The sequence below is a fragment of the Amblyomma maculatum genome, chromosome 2, assembly GCF_055883805.1.
Source record: "Amblyomma maculatum isolate TAMU_Amacu chromosome 2, ASM5588380v1, whole genome shotgun sequence".
NCBI lineage: Eukaryota > Metazoa > Arthropoda > Arachnida > Ixodida > Ixodidae > Amblyomma > Amblyomma maculatum.
In genome coordinates, this window is record NC_139345.1 from 49,020,428 (window position 1) to 49,042,454 (window position 22,027).

Sequence of the window (22,027 nt, forward strand, 5' to 3'; positions counted from 1 at the left end):
GAACCTGTATGAAGGGCAAGAGGCCACAGTCAGAACTGGGCATGGTCTTACTGATTGGTTTCCGATTGAGAAAGGAGTGAGGCAAGGCTGCATACTGTCGCCCTGCCTATTTAACCTATATGCAGAGTGCATCATGAGAAAGGCTGGTCTGGACGAGTCTTCAGCTGGAGTGAAGATTGCTGGAAAACGTATCAACAACCTTAGATATGCGGATGATACCACTTTAATGGCAGAAAGTGAAGCGGAACTCAAGAGACTTCTGATGCGCGTACAAGAAGAGAGTGAGAAGTTTGGGCTTAAACTGAACATTAAAAAGACAAAGATCATGGCGTCTTGCCCTATCAAGTCCTGGAGCATCAAGGGACAAGAAGTGGAAGCTGTGACAGATTTTCTATTCTTGGGCTCCAAGATTACCTCAGAAGGAGACTGCTGCCATGAAATTAGGAGACGCCTGCTTCTGGGAAAGAGAGCAATGGTTAGCCTTGACCGCCTAGTAAAGAGCAGAGACATTAGTCTGCCAACCAAGATCCGTATAACTCGTGCTATGGTCTTTCCAGTTGTGATGTATGGATGCGAGAGTTGCACTGTGAAAAAGGCTGACCGCCGAAGAATTGACGCGTTTGAATTGTGGTGCTGGCGAAGACTCTTGAGAGTTCCTTGGACTGCCAGAAGATCAAATCAGTCAATATTGTCGACCATAAACCCTGACTGCTCATTGGAGGGTCAAATTCTAAAGTTAAAGCTCAGCTACTTTGGTCATCTGATGAGAAGAGAGGAGTCGCTGGAGAAAGATTTGATGTTGGGAAAGGTTGAGGGTCGCCGGAGAAGGGGTAGGCAGCGAACGCGATGGTTAGATGGCATCCTCGAGGCACTGCAGATGAAATTATGTGATGTTAGGAAGATAGTGAGAGACCGGAAAGCGTGGCGTGACATGGTCAATAGGGTCATGAAGAGTCGGACACGACTGAACGACTGAACTGAACTGAGCCTAAAGTTGCCCTGATTATTTTAGCAATTACTTAGGTAAATACCTTATACGTAACAGACAGTAAGCTGATTGGTCTGTAAATTTTGGAGTCCTTAGCGTTCCCTTTGTTATGAACTAAGATATTTGCATTCTTCCATGGCTCCGGTATCGTCAATGACACCACACATTGCGTATACAGGGTGGCCAGCTTTTCTAGCACGATATTCCCCCCGTCCTTCAACAAATCTATAGTTACCTGATCCCCTCCAGCTGCTTTCCCTCTTTTCATAGTTTCTAATGCTTTCTTAACTTCATCCTTCATCACTGGCAGAACGTCTGACTGCATTTCTCTACTACCAATCTCATTATTGTCGTGACTTTGTTGGCTGCTGTAGAGATCAGCATAGAATTCCTCAGCTACTTTGACTTTCCATTTAACAACACTGAATAGTGGCAATAGCAGTTGAGAATAAGGCTTGCTATATTTAACCACAGCTGTAGCAGCAACACAACCTGTGCTACAGCATGCTATTCCTGTCTGGCCCAGTCAGTCGGTTACGCTGCAACTTGTAGGGAACATAACATGTGAAAGCTAAAATCACTTTTTACCAAATGCCACTGGACCCAGCACATCGGAGCTTCACAATTATGCAACTAGTACTCTGTACTTTCTTCTTTTGAGTACCTTTGAGTGAAGATGAAAATTGTGAAATGTCATTTTCTTTCCCTGCGATCATGCACGATATTGGTAATGCTATGTCTGCCATCAAAGATTAAGCTGCGTGCACCTCGACAGAACCATACACCTAATGTCAGTGCATGTTCCATAAGCTGCACAGTACTGCGTCAGCAATATTCCAGTCTTCTAATAACATTCAGTAGCACTGTTCCTCCTCATAATAAAAGAAAAACTGTCAACAGGTCCATGCAACACATCTTTTCAGCAAAAATTGATTCTGTGGCTCTGTCTGGGTGTGCTAATGCACTTGTCTGGCCATAAAAAATTCATATGCTTTTGAAAATTTTCATTTATCAATTTTCCCACCACTGTTTCAAACTCGTGATGTATACACTGAAAATGAACTCTGTGATTGCCATTTTATAGTCTGTGGCAGTGAAACCTACCTTGCCATATCTGCACTGAAAAACCTGTCAATGTGCTCAGCGAAACTAGGCATGGGCAGTCACACCTGTACTTCCATTTTTTACCCTTTGAAAGATTATGAAAGAACCATCTTCAGTTAATGTAGCACCTAATCTTTAGAATGCAGTAATCAATAAAGACCAACTTAAATTTGTGCTCAAAAATAATTCACACATTTTAATCGCATACAAGGTAGGGTATGGTGTAGAATGGGGAATTAAATACCCCTAAGTTGTGCTTCGCCTATAAAGGATAACGTAGTGCAGGGCTCTGGAGTCCCACTTTGTCTTCATCTATCTGCCTTTCCTTTCCGCGAGGCAAGGGAACACTTCGTCCTTGTCATCTCGTAACAATATGATCACATAGATGGCTTGAGGCTGAGAGCTGTTTTGTAAGTAAATAAATAAATTAAACATGATAGGAAGCTAAGAAAAGCTCGGCTGCCGCTATTACTAAGTTGAGTAAGGCAGTAAGTCAAAGTACCACCACAATTTACCACGCATTAAGTCCTCTGCATTGTAAGCATGATACATGCGAAGTACACTTGCAGCTAATTGTTTATGGAAGGCAATTTTAGTGAAAATATATAGTTTTATCGTCATCTTTCCCCGTAGCCCGAAATCGATATACATAGCCCAATTGTAATTTTTCCAAGTTGTACAATGAGGCACTAAATCTCAAGCAATATGCATTGGATGCAAAGAAATAACATGTTTTTGGTGGAGACACCTTCCACGGGATATTGATGGTGGATATACACAGTATGAAGCTCGGAGACCACCAGAACCAAAATAGTATTCAGCCTGATCTTGCAAGCAATATTTTTTTATTACTATTCTTTTCAAAGACAAGTTCAAAATTGAATGACCCAGACGTATCAAGGAAAACAGAACAGCTGTGGTCCAATCAGTAGTAGACCATTGTATATAAGACATAGCAGCACAGTTGTGATCTGTATGCCATCTCAAACTGGAGTCTCTTATAGCCTGAGTCACTTTGGGACATTAAACTTCAAAAGTCAATCAACCAACCAACCAACTGGAACTCGGGAGGTAGCACTGTTAGCCCAAGTCACAGCGCAACATAGGAGCAACATGTAGACAATTCACAAAGCAAACACGAAAGGCCTGTGCAAGTGCAGACTGGTGCCTAAGCCAAACTTGGCTGCTTATTTTATGCAGTGTGCATATCATGCATATCACATGATGGTCTTCAGACTAGACAAAACTTATCACATTTTATAACTTAGCTGTCTACCTGAGAACCTCTTGAGTGGGAAATATTTTACATACCATAGATAGAGCTACAAAAAGTTATCTGAAGACAAAAAAAATATTGCTTCTGCAAAAGAAAATGAGTGCCAAGATGAACATATCATGAGAAGCAGGTCATCATTATATGCATAATGATACCGTTTTTCATAGATTTACTGGTAGATGATACAGTTCTCATTACAAATTTCAGACTAGGCATAGGTATCGTGTCACTAGAAAGTCAGATTTTGTTGTTCCTTACAACATCCCACCACGGAATACAAAAAGCAAAGGAAGTTAGTGTGCTTCAGAGACATAATGTAACATGCTTCGTTCTAGCCTTGCACGAAGAGATTGAAGAAGCCACAGCACGTTGCCATAATTGCTAACTACGGCATCACAGAGTGGTATGCGTTAGCAGTACATTCATTCGTACTGAGTAACGACAGCCTCAAGCCTCCAGCACGGCAGGCACCACATATCACCTTTTAAGAAAGTGTACCAAAAGAAAGCACAACTCTAGCAGAATTGATAAAACACAGGGGCTGATGGTAATAATAATAATAAAATAACACAAAATGAACACAGCCTGCTCTCAACAGCGGAAGCAGCTGTGGATGATTTTTCATGCTTCTCAAAACCACCATGCAAGAAAAACAAATTAAAAGAAAATGCATGGACCATCAGCTTGTATGTCAGTAGGCCAGCCTATCAACATGTGGACGACATTGCGAGATCCAAAGCCTCAGATCGTGTAGCCACACACTGCACAAATGGAGAATACAGGGGTATGTGATTGCACAAGCATAATTGCACGGCCTGCTGCGCACTCGGAGAAATGCATGTCACCCGTGGGCTGGGAGGCATTAAAGCGCCCCTACGCACACATACACACACACACACAAGCATGCCCACGCACTGTACATAAGGACGCAAAGCTTTAAAAAAGGAACACAAAGCAGAAGCAGCTGGCTAAGAGTGAACCATGACATGCACACAGTTCAAAGTTGGCAGGTGTCTTAAAATAAATACTACTTTCGGTGCTTAAAAGACAAGGGGAAGGGTGCGCATCAGTCATTCCTTGGAGCTTGACACCGATTCAACACTCTGTTCTTTGGGCAACACTGGAGGAACCGACTCCGCAGATGACGATGGTGTTGGTGGACTAAAGTGGGACCAGAGAGATGAGACAACCGACTTGGCAGATGTCAGGGCACCACCTGCAGACATTGATCAGCCACCTTGTTAAAAGGAGATTGAAAATTCAAATATGGAGCAAAATAACTTTTTTTTTTTTGAAGAATTTCATGGGAAATTGTCACTTGTTGGAGATCAGGCACAGAAGACCTCATATTTTATGAAAGAGTGCTTGAATGGCTTAAGAAATTTATAAGAGGCAACATATATGTTCGTTAAAAGCAGGTCTTCGGGATGAAGAGGGATGGCCCACTCCATGTGAACCGTTATCCCTGAACACTTTAAGGCCACAACACATGCTCAACAAAGCAGCAGATAGTGCACAATTGTACGCACTAACTGGCAAACTAAGATAAAAATTCTCAACATATTATCAACATATGCTCATTGGTAAGAGTACACTGCTTTCCTGTTGACTACTGTGGCTTATGCTCGTGGACTGTGCCCGTCCGTAACGCTTTCGTTACGTGGGAGGTGATACCTGGCAGCTGAAATGTCCGAGCACTAGCTAGGCGTAGGACTTCCTGACATTACGTTTGGCAGGAGCTGCCAACTCAAGCCTCTCCTTTCATATGGGAGGGTGATATCAGAATCAGCCTGCCACGACCCTTGCATTCACGTTATCTCTAGGCCATGCAGACACATTCATACGGCTCGATTAAAGCGGGCCTTTATATGTTGGCTAGTACCTTACGCTATCGCGTCATTGAGAAGGTGGGAGTGAAAATAGAAAGAAAGAGGTACCGTAGCGGAGGATTTCGGACCACCGCCCGATAGAGGCTTTCACCTCATCGCAGTTTAGGTATCCAAAGTGCCCCCTATACTTTTTAGCTTCCCATGCTACAATGATGGAAACACAAGTAAAAATGTTATAAGGAACACTTAAGCTCTGCCTTTAAGGATGTGACACGACAGCTTTAAAGGCTCCTCTCAGCGGCTCCCCTTGCGGTTTTTTGTTCGTACTCAATTAACTACGAATGATTTTTATTAGCAGACAGTCCTAAGCTACCAGGTTATTCACCTACCGGTCGTAGCCAATCATCTGACACAAATATAAAGCCGCGCTTTAAACAAGCCATCTGAATGAGCCTGCTTGGTCTAAGAGTAGCGTGCCTGACCTGGCATCTAGAAATGCTGGTAGGATGGTTCCTATCCCACCCTCCCACCTCGAACATGCAACCCGAGTTGGCAGCATCTCCTAAGTTTGTGATATTATGTGGTCTCGTTAAGTCACTAACATTCAAAGAATCAATGCACGGCCATGCAACCTGCAAATGCGAAGCCAGCAAAAATGTTCAATAAACCAAGAAAGAAACACAACTACTGCTGGTTCATGGAAATGTCACGAGAACACCACCATGCACTAGTGATAAGTAGGGTAACTATGCTCAGGCAAAGCTTTCTTTGACTATGAAGCCGAGCCATTTTTTTTCCTGTATTCGTATTCGAAAATTTGGGTATTTGTAAACCCCTAGGTATAACTTGTTTTGTAGCGAGAGTTATATTGGCCACAGTCTCGCCATTTCGACATGCCTGTCCGAAGAAGAAAAAGGGGAAGAAGAAGAAAAGAAGAGGAAAAAGAAGAAGATGAAACAATGAAGAAAAGAAGAAGACAGATAACTCTGTAGTGGTAGAGGCGAACAATAACAACGGGTTGGTAGAAAAGGTTTGTTCGAATATTGTGACAGCGGTGTGCCCCGGAGTTCAATGCAGAGACGATGTCATACCACTAGAAGTCTTCTACACCTCAATGAGAATGTCAACAACGAAAGGAAAGCGGTGCTCATATGTGAAGTGATTCCCCTATAGCATAAATAAAGCTGAAACCATAGAGTAAACCACTATGCGGAAAAGCCATGTCTTTACTTTGAAGCTGAACCTAAGCATAGCCATGCAGATTGCTCTTGCATAACTTTAGGTTTAACCACTAGCTAAAGCACAGCTAATCTCTTTTCATAATAACTTGGAACTTATCTTTATGCATGCGCTGTGCCTCAATATATTCTACAAATTTGTCATCTTAAAAGTGAGAACTGAACAATTATAGCTCATAAATAAACTTGGCAATAGAAAAAATTCGGAATTCTTTCATTTTCATCTCTTCAACTGCCATTATGCACACCATTCAGTGTTCTTCTTGTTGTTGTTGCAGCCCTTTGCAACACGTGGACTTTTTTAAATACTTGGGAAAGTATTCTGACAGTCATTTGACCTGGCAAATTCATCATGCAAGTATGCAGTAAACTTAGTAAGTGTGCCATGGCTATTCGTCAATAACATATCTTTTGCTTTTTTTTCTGTCGCTGTCATGCTCACCTACAACACTGTATGTTACACCATAGCCTTTCTTGAAAACTGCTCAGTGCATCTTCAAAAAAGCATTTTTGCTTGCTAGAGGGAACTTCAAAGAGCGTTGCATATAAGTGTGTGGTTCCAAATTATGTATCCCTGTTTGACTTCCTTTATATGCCTTCTTTTCCTCTTCTTTTTGTGCAGACTTTTGGAGTACTTGAGAGATTTTGGAGTAATCACTACTTTATCAAAAATGTCAATATCCCATGTCATACATCAAGAAAATCATCACCATATCCTGTACCACGTCACTCTAAGCATAGTGATACATATTCTGATTGGTTTCAATCTCTTTCTAGACGACTATGTTCAAGTCAATTCGAAGTCCAAGCTCAAGTGATTCATTAAACACCTAAAACACTCATTTTTCAATAGTCAAGTATGCTACTGGAACCACCTGAATGAAATCTTCCTCTTATAATTACTTACACTTTTCTTTTTTTTTCCCTCCGTCCTGTACTCCTTGCCAATGCACTTCCTATGAAGTGGTGTTCTGTTGATATTTATCTCTTAAATAACATCTTGGTTACTTGTCTTTCATGCCACAACTGTATACTGGGTGTTCCAGCATACACCTCCAGGAATTCCAAAATGTAAGGAGTTTAAAATAGAAACAAAAAATATCTGCAGTACTCCAATACATGGTTGTAAATCGACCCCCAAGATTGGATGGCCGAAAAAAAAAAATTTCACAGGGCCACACTTTGGTTTCGACGAGTTGTATGCAATTCTGCGCAATAAACATTATTATTATTATTATTATTATTTTTACTTTCCGCTTTCAGAGAAGGGCACAGGCAAGCTATTACACACAAAAAGAGACATGTTATGTTGGTAGCTTTGTATGCAGTTTCAAAATATGCTACACCAATTTCTCTGAATTTCAAAAAAAGCATGTTGTGTGCAAATGTGCACCCTCCTGTTTAATGTCAAATGTTACATTTCAGCAAACGACAATGCCATTTTTGCACCTGGCCTCTACAAAGCACTGGCTGTCTGTGCTAGTTTTTAAATATATATAGTATTCTGACAGGCAACACCAGGTGACATGCCCTTCTAGCAGGTCCACTCCATAATGGCCTCTGTTGCTTTAACGGAATTCACTGCTTACCTACAACCTTGCCTGTGGTCTGTGCCATGGCTCGTCCAGTGGACACCACAGCCTGGTTGAGTTTTCGGCCCCTTTCCGAGCTTTGGATAGAGCTGCACGAAAAGAATTGATGAACAGTCAGGCATTAAGGATGGATGAAAAGGTCACCGTTGGTGTTCGTGGATTGCAAACCCACAACACAAATTTATTACCTGCAATGAATAGTAAAGGGCCCCTCAATCATGTGGAGAGAGCGGTTCACCTTAGCACTGCTGAGAGACCCTTAATTGTCCCTATAACATCAACCTTGATGAGCCTGGAGGCTGAAAGTCTTTTGTAAATGCAAAGCAAGATCTATGCATTAGAAACACACAAAAAAAATCGGAGAAACACTTGAACTCCACCTTTGAGGGCATGACTTGACAACGTTATGGCTCCTGTCCGCGACAACTTTCCCTTGCAGATCCTCGTTCGTGCACATGCAGTTTGCCACTCACTTACACACTATTTCCTTAATTCCAGCCTCTATTATCTCGCACTTACTTTCTGCATACAAGTGTAAGCTACCATATTGTGTGGAAGGCCACCTGACATGGATATGAAGCTCCACTCCACCAAGCCGTAAGAATGTGCCTGTGTTGCTTGGAGATAGCATGTCTGACTCAGAATGCAAGGGTCCTAGACGATCTGATAAACCTCACCTTCCCCCTGAAATTAAGAAGCCCGAGCTGGCAGGCTCTACCAAACAGCCATCTCATGTGGTCATATGACGTCGCACAACCCTATGACCAATCAGGGCCCATCATGTTAGCTGCCAGCTACCACCTGCCAGAGCCATGCCCGTGATATTAAAGTGGAAGCTTTACTGGCCTAGCAGGAGCTAAGGTCATTGGCGGGCCAGATTTGACCTTCAAGCGGAGGAGCGGTGGAGGTTGCTCTAAGAAAATGTGACAGATGCTGTGCTTTTCCTTTTCTATAAACCAGTATAAAATGTCAGTGTGGGCTAGCAACGAACTTTCAATGAGCCAGAGGACCAAGTGCAGCCATGAGTACACAAAGCCACCCGTTCCTCAAAAACTCCGGCTTCTTGACCTGAGTAGTGTGACCTTGAGCTGATTAAATGCAGATGTCCACCATTCTGTAGTGTCCATTGAAAAGTATACTGAGCTTGACCTGATTAGGTGTAGGTGTTCACCATTCCATGGTGTCCACCCAAAAGTATACTGCACCTTCCTTTCCCTAAAACCTAACTTACAAAGAGAGATAAAAAAAATTGTGGATTGAAAAGGTGTGTTACAAGGGTTACTGTGGCTACTCTGCCTGCCACAGTATCAGCCTGCCAAAACCTTTGCATTCACGTTATCCCTAGGCCATGCAGGCACGTTCATACGACTCGGCTAAACCGGGACTTTATATGCTGCCTGGTAGCTTACGCTATCGCGTCATCATGAAGGTGGGAGTGAAAACAGAGAGAAAAAGGTGCCATAGTGGGGGGGCTTCAGACTACCGCACAACAGATTCTTTTGCCTCATCACGCTTTAGTGGTCAAAAGTGCCCCCTATGGCATAAATAAAGCTGAAGCCATAGAATAAACTATGTGCAAAAGCCATGTCTTTACTTTCAAGCCAAACTTAAGCATAGCCATGCAGATAGCTCTCGCGTAACTCCAGGTTTAACCACAAGCTAAACCGCAGCAAATTTTTTCTTTTTTTTGCTCACAATGCTGAGGCCACCAGTGCCAACTCCAAAATGCTATCAACGCCAGGTGTTCCGAAGAATGGGGCCTTTAAAGCTATCGCATCAAAACACCAAGCATGGGTCCTATAATGCTCACAGTTTCAATAAGTAGTGCAACTGGCTTCTACCATGGCAGAATTTTGGAGCAGTGCCAGCAGTATGTGCTCTGAACACCCCTGCACACTGGGGGTGTTTCCTGTCTGCCTCCACTGTGTGATCATGGTGCTGCCACCCTGACCCTCCTCTGCGGGTGGAACGGCCGCAAGCATGTGAAGTGCCTTGACCCTTTTGCTCTGGTATCGTGTTTTTGGTGCACTACCGACTGTCTTTAATATATACAGGCTGGTCAAGACTGTGGCCACAGTTCCGCATATAGTTTATGTGTTACTCAGTTGTGATCCCGTGAGCGAGGATTGGCATATGCCTTTGAATAGATACAAAGAGTGCAAAGAGACCAAGAGGACTTGTATGTGTTATAGATTCTGTACTTCTGCAGCCTTGTCCTTACAATTTTGAAAATTCAAGAAAGTGCTTTCTTCTCATAAAATATAGAAAGCACGGTGCCCACAGAATAAGCAGCTTTTGTGCAACCTAACGAGGCTGATGTTAACCATAGGCTCAGTGCGCTGCTAACCTGCTGTGTTTGCGACGCATAAAAATATGACAGAATCAAGTTTTGAGAAAACATTCTAACACAAGTCATATGTTTTAAGAAATAATGAGAATGTATACTGATCATAGTCTGAACAACTTTGACATAAATATGTAGAATGAGATTTGCACGCATTTAGCTGGAGATGAGACTGGTTGTGTGAACTGAATATATATTCAGTGCAAAGGGAATTAATGTTTAGTTAACTCATTGGTGGCTCATATGTCATATTATATGAAAAACATTTATGTGCCAAACTTTAGTTGCAGCAATACGGAAAGTTGAGCTAGTTGGTACATGATTGCAAATTACGAGCGCTGCGACGGAGAACAGCAACGAGAGAGTAAAGCGCCTGTCCTTGTCTTTACTCTCTCGTTGTTGTTCTCCGTCGCAGCGCTCGTAATTTGCAAACTTTAGTTGTGCCAGAAATAACTCGTGTATATTACTTGTGGCAGCCAATGAGGCCCACCCTTCAGAAAGTCCATACACACGATATGGCTAAAGAGGAAGCCAAAGCTTGCAGCCATTGAGTCTGCATTTGGCAATGCTCACGTTCACTTAAGCTTGCTTTAAGAGCTTGTTCATTCCGGCATAAGCCAACGTTCAAGTCCAACTTACGAGTTATGAGTGATCAGCATATGAAGTAAATCAAACTACAGCGTCTGCACTCAAGGCCTCAATATATATATATATTATCAAAAATCACAGTCACCTGCTAGGCATGCTTTCAAAACAGCAAAATGCCCACACGCACAAAAAAAATAAAATAAAGCAGTTAGCTTGCTCACTCTCTTTTTCAAGCATGTGGCAATGTTAATTTACTATATACTGTTCAAGCTCATTCTTCAAGGACCAATATTATAAGCAATGGAGATTTTCCATTTCTACCACATGAAACATGTGAGCGCTAGCCCCAAATGCATCAGTCCATGACGTATACATCAGGTTGTTACCTTCTAGCAAGCTTCGAGCACAAAAGAACTAGCACCATGAGAAAGAAACCTTTTGGCTGGTGTCAACATAATTATGCACGTTGCTTAGCTATTTATCAGCAGATGTAAGACATTTCGACTTAGGTTCAACTATTCAAAAATACTGAAACCGAAAGCTGAACACAAGTTCTGTTCATCAGCATGAGTCGAAACACATTTCTCAAGCTGGAGTGCAACCATGAAGGCACACAAAAAAATTACGGCCTATTTGCATAGTTAATCAAATGAGAAGCAGATGCGTAGCACTGCTTAGGCGCAGAGGTAAGCACAAGCTGCTTCACGACGCCGCGAGCGGCTTGGAGCCGAGGTCCAGGCAGCACCTCGCGTGCACGCCTGCTGTCCGTGAAGGCTGAGGAGGGACTGATGCGAGGGGAGCGATGCCGAAGTTGAGGACGCGCGAGCGGCACATGACTGCACACTACGGAGTAACACACGCTTGTGCAATGCAGCCCAGTGACGGCCGCCACGTCCGCAACTGACACGCCCATCTCTCACTGGGTGCATCTATGTGGCCGCTCTGCCCCCTGTGATGCGGGCGTTGCCAATTCCCCTTCCTCCTCTTGAAGTTCAAGCAGAGACGAATGGACTGAGAGAGAGAGAGAGCGGCTTGTGCTGCAGTTGTGCAACCGCTTCGCCTCTTCAATGCTGAGCCGCCTGACGCGCGCATCACCACCTTCTCTTTCTCCATTTCAAGTTCACGAAGAGAGAGAGAGAGAGTGAGTGGCTTCGGATAGACATCGGCGAAATCCGTGATTGCGGCTAGTAGTGCTACGCACTAAAAAAGTCCGCAGTTGTTTCGTACAACAGTTCATCCTCAACGGGTTTTCTCCACACTCTTCATTGCAGACTTCTGTGCTTTCAAAAACATGCAACATCTTACGGTGTATGTACAGTTAAAGACTTGCACGACAGAATGCGTATTTAAATAAAAGTTACCAGAATTCTTGTGGTAAAACACGAAAAGCTTGGGACAAAGGTAGCTGCTGGGAGCAGAAATCTGATTTAGACAAGGCAACCAAAAGGGGACGCTGCTCAGGGTACCCCGACTGTAATAAGGTTTACGCTGTCAAAAATGTCAAACAGGTATGTATAGCAGACATAAACAGCAGATTCTCAGCCTCCTATAACTTGAGAGAATGTTGACCAGAAAAGCGAATGCTGCCTATACCAGAAACACGCATTCTTAGCCACTGTGTATCCCAACGAGTCAGGCTCGTTCATGATAATGCTTGCTCACAACACGCACATGGGTCATTAAAATAAGCCCAAGCTGCATTTAATTTCCCGACAAAACATCAGCAGTACTCACACAACAGCACAGTGTGTTCCGCTGTTTAAATTTCTAGTCGTCATACTTGTTTCCCGGTAGTAACGAAAACACGCTAGAGTCGACCGTGATATGATCATGGGCAGCAGTTGTAACTGAATGGTACAGTCAACTCTCATTAATTCGGCCTCCAAGGGACCTGACATAATGGCGAAATTAACCGAAAGCTCAAATTATCAAAAGAGGCCTGAAGAAGCTAACCAAAGCAGTTTGTATCGCAGTAATTTTATCTGATCAACACCTGTACAGTGGTTCTATGCATCTGAGATGAAACCCAAGTGAGAACGAAGGTTCTTCCCGATTTCATGAAGTGCTTTAATATATGCATACTGTCTGGAATACCGAAGAACACGTGGCGGCAGTGGTTCCTCCTGACAAAACGTCCTCGTCACATTTAGAGGATGCTTCACAGCGCAGTCTATTAGGTGAAGCATTTGCGGTGAAGCACGCAGTGCGGTGATACTGCGCGTGACCAGTGCGGTTTCAGCTCATTGAAAGCAGTCTGCATGTGCATATGAAGGATATATGCGTAGTAGGTGTTAGAACAGCTTGACGTCATCCCATAATAAAAATAAAAACAGTGACGCGCCCGAAACGACGCAATCGCCCTACGCGCGCAACCGATCGCAGCTGCGGGATGGCGTCAAGTTGCGGAAAGCAAAATCGAAACTATGAGACTAAGCTGTGTTTCAGAAATGGGACACTGGGGAACGATTCTAGAGCTCTTCTTCAATGTTCCTGACAATGTGCATAAAGTAAAGCATTCAACACAACCAGGAGAAACTACTGTTCTCCGCTGGGTTTCATTTCAAATGCAGATGACCATTCTACAGGTGTTAGTTGGAAAAAATTGCTGTGATGCAAACTGTTTTTGGGAGTTTTCTTTTTTTCAGGCTCAATCGATAATTCGAACTTTCGATTAATTCGAACATTTTTTCTTGTCCCTTGACGACCAAATTAATGAGAGTTTACTGCATTTTCTCCAAGCTTTCCTGCCACAGGAACTGATGGTGCAGTTTATGCAAGTGCAGATATGAGTGATCTCCCAGCCCTCAACATTTTGGGGCACATTTGTCATTATTCTCTGCATAATTTGTTTATGACCAGAGATCCAGTATATGAACAAATAAAGAAATGTGTTTTTGAAGAACATGAAGAAATGTACGCATGTGCTCAGGTGTTCTTACTGAGAGATCCGGAGCTTCATATCAGCAACAGTCAGCTGGCCCTTGTAGTAGTGCCTAGGAAAAGAAAAAAAAAAAAATGTTGCACCATAAGATTGGGAAACCCGTATCAATAAAGTAACTGAAACTTATGTTGAAATAATAGTCTGCTTTATTAAGCCCCCCTTAACCGAGCAATTCAAACTGCTTAACACTGTGTGGTGATTTAGGGAATGCATTTATTAAAGTGTGCACAAACAGGAGCACAAGTCAGGGTGTCTGACAATCTCATTTCAAGTTGACTTTGCCATGTTTTCCCTGGCCCTTTCAGTCCACCATTGACATGGCGGAAAAATATAATGGCCATAGTGGAAAACATAGTGGAAAAACATGATCTATTCACAGTACAAGAAACTACTACATAGTAACTTAAATTGCAAATGCTTTAGTGAAATTTGTTCTTCCTGTTTGAGAGAGCTCATTTTTTCCCCCTGAAAACCCAAGTGGCAGGATGTCATGCCTTACACATGTTCAAAGGAAATCGGACTATATATAGTAGTAGTTCTGTTGCGATTCATGGCAGCCCAACACATTAATTTCAGTCGACCATATTTCCTGACGACCAATTTTTTTATGGTAGTATCCCTGAAACATCCCTGTATTTCCAGGTGCACAAAATTACCCCAGAAATTTCAGGTTTTCCAGGCGGCCAGACACCCTGCAGATGCAAAATAAAACCGACAGGCCACAGCCCCAAAGACAGGCCCAGGGCTACAGCAATGCATGGACTTCATTTTGGTTTGGTTTGATTTGGTTTGCAGAGTTTAACGCCCCAAAGCGACTCAGGCTATGAGAGATGCCTCAGTGGAGGACTCCATAAATTTCGAACACCTCATTTTGATGTCCAGGGCCAGGCCAGATATGGGAACAAAAAAATCTAAGATTTTTTGTCTTTTTGTCTAGAATAGTCAGCAAAGTCAGTGAAGCAAATTCAAAAAAGGAAAAGATCACAAGGCGATCAGCCGTCTGATGCGGCAATTCTACAAAAGCAATTGGATTTACCATCAGTGACTGCTTTGATACTTTTACACTATTGAATGCTTTTGCACAAGGCCAAAGCTTTACGCAGGTGACAATTTTTGTTTACAGTGAAGGTGGGTGGAGGTGGGTCAAAGGTAACATGGGCGGTTGAGACGCTCCAAAGCTAGGTGGTGTGGGCAGATGGCTTGTCCACTGTGTCTTTTAATTTCATTTTGCCATCACCTTTTTTGTTCCATTCGTGCATGAGTTTCCGATGGATGGAGGTTCTATGTAAAGCACAGTAGCCAAGCTAGTGATAGGTAGAACTTCTGAAGGGTAGAGTTGGGTGCTGCAGTGGTGCTACTAGGGTGGCATAGTGTAGGTGCTTCTGGTGGGCTAAGGTGGCTAGGTAAAAGCTCCTTCATATGGGCTGGAGGCTTCCCTACAACCGACATTCAATTTCCAAAAGGGGGGCGGTTACAGTAGCATTGCTGTTGTAATCAGAAAAAGAAAAGCCAATGACTTGAGCAAAGTTTTTGTTTCCCTGCCCTTCAATATTTTAGCTACAGCCAGCATTCGACATAAGAAGGTAACTACGTGAGCATTCACTTTTTGTCCCTGTGCTGGAAATGATATCAGTAGTCCATTCCTGCTCACCCCGCTGGAATGTCTGCGAGACAAGGGTGGTCCACACTGTTCCACATTTTGAAGTTGTGCGTGGTCTTCCAGGCACTGAGAAAGGCAGTATTGAATGCCTCCTGGTCCTTAGTGCTGACGGCATCTGCACACAGGAAGCAAGAAGAAAAATACAACAGCTGATGAGACATGGCACTTCGAATTTGTGGCAGAGAGTGAACGAAAATAAGAATATCTCAGCCCAGTTACAATGTACAAATGTAAGGGACACAAAATTTTAGAAGAGGAATGACTGCCCTAGCAGACATGCCAAAGATGAGCACACTTTATTGGTAGTAGCCTGCAGAGCCTCACAGATTCCCACTTCCACAGGCTTGACATAAAATGTTAAGTGCTCGCTTCTCAGTGCCCTGATAGTTCCCAGACATCGCAAAGTGAGTTCAAGAATTTATGGCAGATGAAGAATTTGTGCTGCAGCTGGTATCCTACTGAATACAGTGGAATTGCACCTAGCACACCATTCTGCTATTATGTCAAAACAGATCAATGATTGGAAAAAGTCATGTCACATGTATCCTGCCCTGCCCTGCAAATCCTATAAGTGGTCAACTTAAACGCTTTTCAACGCAGCCACCTTCCAGTATCTCCTTCTCCTATAAAAAAAGAGGAGGGCTACCCTCTCCACTTTGCCAACTGTGGCAGATGTCACAGATGTCTCTTCCATGTACCAACTTCATCTGGTGCCAGGTGGGCTGTATCAGCTACCACCTTGCCGGTGACAAGTGGTGCGTGACACTGCTGCGCACCAATGCTTTGCTCCAATGGCCCCTTTATGCTATCACATAACAAAAGCAATTGGGTGCAGCTAATGCCACTGCAAGCAATCAATATACCTATAAGTCATGACCCACCTTCCAGCTGAGCAGTCTTCAGCAGACTTATGAGGTAGATTTTAAACTCGGACCTCAGCCACTCTTCACCACCTTGCCAGCCTAAGAATAAGAGCACAGAATACTCATTATAACTCTCACTGAAAATATAACCAAACAGTTCACACCCAAACGTGGCAAAGGCTGCCTTGCCAAAAACAAGAGCCATTCACGTATATTACTCTAGAGTACTGTAAAGCAAAACAAACCTTCACTATGTTACATAACCAGGCCTCACATCCCTGTGAAGCATGCTTTTGTACTAAACGCCAAAGTCACTTCATGTTATATATAAATTACTAAGGCCATCATGTGCCAAATGTAAGGATAAATGAGCTTGTCTTCAGGGAGAAAACCAAAACCCTCTTTAAAGAGATAAACACTGCACTCTAAGCTTTCATTTTTTTTTTCGCCGCAATATAAACCTACTTGTCTAGAGTGGTTGATTTTGCAACGGTTTTGCCAAAAACGCAGTAGAAAAGTTTTACCAGGAATTTTTAGATTAGTGCACGTGCCCATTTTTATGTAGTCCGATGCTGGAAACCATAAGTAGCGACAATGATGATGAATGCACACCGACAAAAGTGATGTACCAAAAACTAATATATAATCTCACCCGCCAGACAGTAATTAGAGATGTTTCAGTACACAGTAGCGTCATGTTTAGTTTCTATACCAAAAGGTGCTATAGCACAGGAACAAACACATTATCGACAGAAGTTTTAGTGGGCCATGGTCATCACTTCATTAAAAAATTCAGAACACTGTGTGGATGCCTTCCATCCTCCTAAGATGGAAGTTGCCAAGCGTAGGTTATTATTTATTTTATTTCATGCAGACTGAATTTTACCCTTTATTCTAGTGTACTAACTTACAAAAAGAAAACACCAGGATATATTTGTTAAGTAGCGATGTACAAGCCTAATGAGGTGTACACCAGAAAGAAAAAAAAAAGAGCGGAATCAAAGAAAAACATGAAAAACTAGACTCATGATCTGTTTTTACAACACTGTAAGCTGTATGAGTAACTGCGAGAAGCTCGGCATAATTTTCATTGCAACAAGCGATGAGACTGCTGAACGTATACTGACATGTGCCGTCAAGGAAGAGGTCTCGTGAGTCGTCAAGTACGTTCTTGACCACATAGTCTGCAAAGCGAAGGTCTTCCATGGTGAGGTAGAGCTGTCGTCGAAGGTCATTGTCCAAGATTGTAATCTTACACTCATCCACCTGCCATCGATAAAGATCAACATGTACATTGAGATTATACTCAACTGCAAGTAACAAGGAAGCTGATAGCAGACATAAAAATGTTTGCAGCTCAAAGTTATTGTAGGGAGAAATGGAGGGTGGGGGAGGTAGAAGTACTAATACAGCAGGCCACAATATTAATGTCAATATGTTGCAGAGCAGCCATACCTCTACGATGACATCAAAGAGGTGCTTCTTTTGTTTGAAGAGATCGTTGGTCGCCCCGACAACACAGCTTCGAATGCTGATGTCACTCAGCAGGTCTATGATAGGCAGAGACACGTACGGCAAACATAGTGAGCCCTGCAGAAAGAAAGCCAGTGTAGCAGTGTAGCACTCATACAGTTTCGTCTCTGATCTGATGCACTTTCTGTGGTATACGTAGAGGGTCACTAAACTAAGCTGCAACTGCTTCCTCCTACAGAATGTCATCCTTGTTTTTGATCTTTAAAAGTGATGTAGTTCAGGAAGCTTGTGTACTTTCGGTGCCTTCGTGTGGATGTATAGGCATGTATTGAATAAAATTCAACCACATTTGTTCTAGAAAGTCAATAAAAAGCTTTCGAATCACCTATCATAGGAGCGTTACTATCGGACTTGCATATATCAGACACAAAGGAAATCACAAAATATGTAACTGAGCACAGGGCAAATCTAAGCTTGCCTGCAACCCCAAAGCTAGCGTGAACTAGCAATCAAATGTAATATATTGTAAACCAGCAATCCATAACTGTCAATGTTAAGGAGAGCTTTTGCGGAGGCTACATTTATTGTTTGTTGTTGCAGAGTGTTGGTAGTGTTCAGCTTCATTATGCTTCTCTGTTACTTCATTGTGCTATTACTCTTGTATTGTGGGAGGCGGTTAGCACCTGCGAGGCACTTTCATCAATTGCACTTCAAGTGAATAGTGAATGACCCTGGCAGACGGTACAGTGTTCTTGCTTAACCACTGAATGAATTGTGCGCACTACAATATATATTTTGTTTTTGCTCTCATACAGGTCGCAAAATACTGATTTTATTAAAACTTTGTGCCTGTGTGTGTTTTACTAATAACAAAATGATTCCAACAAGAATACAGATTTTACTTTAGAAAATGACAGCTCAGCTCTTGAACCGGCGCAACAAATGACACATCCAGGCAAGAGTGTCAAAAATTCTAAACAGCTTTTCCTCCATCAGTAATAACCTTTCTAGAACAAGAAAAGCTTGCCTTTGAGAAGATTGGGAGAGGCAGGCCACAATCCTCATTTGGCAGGGCTATCACCTTGGGAATGCTTTGAAGAAGCAGTAAGTCATCTTGATCTCGGGTGGCCTGACCTGTGGCACTTTCTAGTTCAGCTCCTTCACCGCCAAAGTTGAGGGTCACCAAGCCTGTGCTCTCTTCACCCGGGGTCGTGGATCCATCCAGCTCACTGAGGAGGTCACTGTCATCTCCTCCTCCAGGAACGCTAACCTTAGCAGCACCAGATGGAGATTCCTGTATGGATGCGTGTGAGACAGAGTGGGCTGCAACTTCCTCATATCTAGTAGTATCAATTATTAACTTAATAAGGCAGTAATTACTCATTAACATTCACCCAAGTGCAGCCATATGGCTACAAAGGAAAGCTATACAGCTTTTTAAGAAACTCCGTAGTTAAAGAAAAATACGCCCTGGTCCGGGGATCGAACCCGGGTCAACTGCCTTTTCGGGGCAGTTGCTCTACCAACTGAGCTAACCAGAACGGTCAGCAAAACAGATGGTAGGGCAAGAGCGAACTGATCAATAACTCGAAGTGGAAATCAATAACTCGTAGCTGAAGAGTAATTACTGCCTTATTACAAATCTACTCCACCTTAGGCGATTCCCCTAAATATCTGAACAATACCATTCCCACTTCGAGTTAATCTCGCCCTACCACCTGTTCTGCTGACCGTCCTGGTTAGCTCAGTTGGTAGAGTGACTGCCCCGGAAAGGGGGTGATGCCGGGTTCTATCCCCAGATCAGGACGAATTTTTCTTTAACTAGAAGTTGGGTGGATGTCAATGAGTAATTACTCCCTTATTACAAATCTGCTCCACCTTGGGAGATTCCCCTCAATATTCAACCAATTATTAACTTGTTAGCAAAGTACATAAAAGACCCTACAGAACATAGCCTTTTGCTGCACCATGCATCAACAATGCCGGCACCTCAGCAATTCACACCTGCTTTTAGAAATTATATAATCGGGCCGATTTTTTTTTAAGTGCATGTATTTTTATTTTACAAACTGCTTGGGATACGTCAGTGCAGTCTGTGCAAGTGGACTGCGCAACAAGACTGACATTACCTATAGGACTGAGCTCAATAATTAGATAATTAGTAAACGAAGTTAAATCAACTTTTTATTCAACACTGAAGGTAAAGCTTATTTTCTTAATCGGCACTGCACTTCGAAGTCCTGAATGTCAAAAATGGTAAAATACACATTTAAGGCTTGCCGAGTTGGCGAGCCTTCATTGCAGATATATAAAATGGCATCGCATGCATTTCTTACGCACAAGATAGACAATGTTTGTGCATAAGAAGATGCAGATGAAGTTAACTTGATTTCCACAAAAATACTACACATGGTGATGCCATGTATGGAAGCCTACTCAACAAGCTTTCATACACATATTTTTGGTGTTTATGATAATTCAAACCACACAGCCAACCAGCAAAACTTTTTGAAATTATTTCACCTTTGGTGTTGAGAGCTTTTGATTTGAAAATATAACCTTTCATATGACATCAAAAATGAAAAGGGTGATTATCAAGTTTCAGTTACTAATTATCCATCTAATTATTGAGTTCTTTTATAGTATATGTAATGTCTGCCTAGCTGAACAATACCTACACAAGCTGCAATCATCAATTAATGCAGTATTCAAAGGAAAGACCTGTAAGCATCAAGAAACCACCCAGTGTATAGTATGCAGACAAACGGTCAAAAATTGTTAGAGCTAGCATTGATTCCCTTGTAGCATCTTACAAGAAACAAGGCCTTACAAGAAGCCCTACACTACAGCATTTCTCACAGCCTGAGTCCCTTTGGGACGTTAAACCCCATGAACCAACCAACCACGAATCGAACTACAACCTGCCAGTCACAGGTGAATCGCTTATCCACTTGATTAAATCGTATTTCCCCAGTCCAAAAAACGATGCAATGCATACAATAGCCATACACTAGTTTTTCACTACTAGTTTACACTACACTAGGTTACTCTAGTTTTCAGAGAAATCAGCACTTCTAGGAAGCAGTGACATGAAAGGGAATGCACAGTTCACATTCAAAGCAGTAGGGTTATTATACCGAATCAACAAAAACAAAATGTCGCTTGCCGTTCATACTCGAGGAGTAGTCAGTTATGTTTAAACCGAATTCTCTCTGACAGCATACCCTGGAAGTAAGGCTGTAGATAGCAGAAGGCAGTTTACTCCAGATGAAGCCTTTGTTGGCAAGAATGCTGGGGGCGTCTTTGCTGTTGACGGGTGTTGTAGGAGACTTGACTGCATCCCCATCCTCTCGTTCGACAAACTCTAATTTAGACCTGCAAACAACACATTACAGTAAAACATTTTAAGCACAGCACAAGAACTCGAGCTCTATAGGGATAGCATACGTTCAACAATTGAATTCTGCACTACTACAGAAACGAAATCTGCCTACCAGACCAGACAGCGCAGGGCCCCAACAACCAGCCCCTCAATTAATACCACTCAGTCACTCTGCTTGAACCACACGTGGGGTTTTCAATGGTCCATTAAATGCAATGAGAAAAAAAAAAATGCTCAAATTTTGTGCATCATAATAGTCACGACACGGGATGTGCCCCCAAATGAATAGATAAAGCCCTCAAAGCAAACTAGCAAAATCTCCTCAAAGCAAACTAGCAAAATTAATAAGAAACTAAATCAATAACAGAAGCTTCATCTGACTCCAATGGTAATTTCTCATAAACATAAAACCCGTACTCACACCAACGCTATACACAAACTATCATCGTTCACAAGTGTAACTTAATACCCCTGGCGGTTCAAACAAGGTACATTTACCTTCCACCCTCTGAAACCATCTTCACTTGCAAGAATCTGCACCCTGTGCTACTCACTCAAAGCACAAGTCAGTGTTTTCAGACACGAGGGCTAGGCACCACTTTCCCCTTGCTTTTAAGATGACCGTGCTGTTGCTGCACTTACTCCAGCCCTTCACAAGTGCATTCTTCCTGCCCCAATGCACTTAAGAATGCCTTGAATTCACCACTGGATGCACATGGCATGTTAATACAACTTATAGAAAATGTTAG

General features: G+C 42.7%; 1 protein-coding gene and 1 non-coding gene across 2 annotated transcripts in view; both read right to left on the bottom strand.

Annotated features, from left to right (window-relative positions):
- Positions 1-2,920: 2,920 nt before the first annotated feature.
- Positions 2,921-22,027, bottom strand: part of LOC146198583 (late secretory pathway protein AVL9 homolog) — a 34,301-nt gene continuing 15,194 nt past the window's right edge. The window contains exons 9-17 of the mRNA XM_084594079.1: positions 21,121-21,271; positions 18,924-19,190; positions 17,879-18,013; positions 17,551-17,689; positions 16,442-16,522; positions 15,552-15,675; positions 13,899-13,952; positions 8,025-8,116; positions 2,921-4,584 (exon numbers count right to left, since the gene is read on the bottom strand). Of these exons, the coding sequence (XP_084450205.1) occupies positions 4,439-4,584; positions 8,025-8,116; positions 13,899-13,952; positions 15,552-15,675; positions 16,442-16,522; positions 17,551-17,689; positions 17,879-18,013; positions 18,924-19,190; positions 21,121-21,271 (1,189 nt within the window). The 3' untranslated portion in view covers positions 2,921-4,438. The remainder of the gene's footprint in view (positions 4,585-8,024; positions 8,117-13,898; positions 13,953-15,551; positions 15,676-16,441; positions 16,523-17,550; positions 17,690-17,878; positions 18,014-18,923; positions 19,191-21,120; positions 21,272-22,027) is intronic.
- TRNAF-GAA (transfer RNA phenylalanine (anticodon GAA)) lies at positions 19,363-19,438 on the bottom strand. The gene has a single exon. It is a non-coding gene; the product is annotated as a tRNA-Phe (tRNA).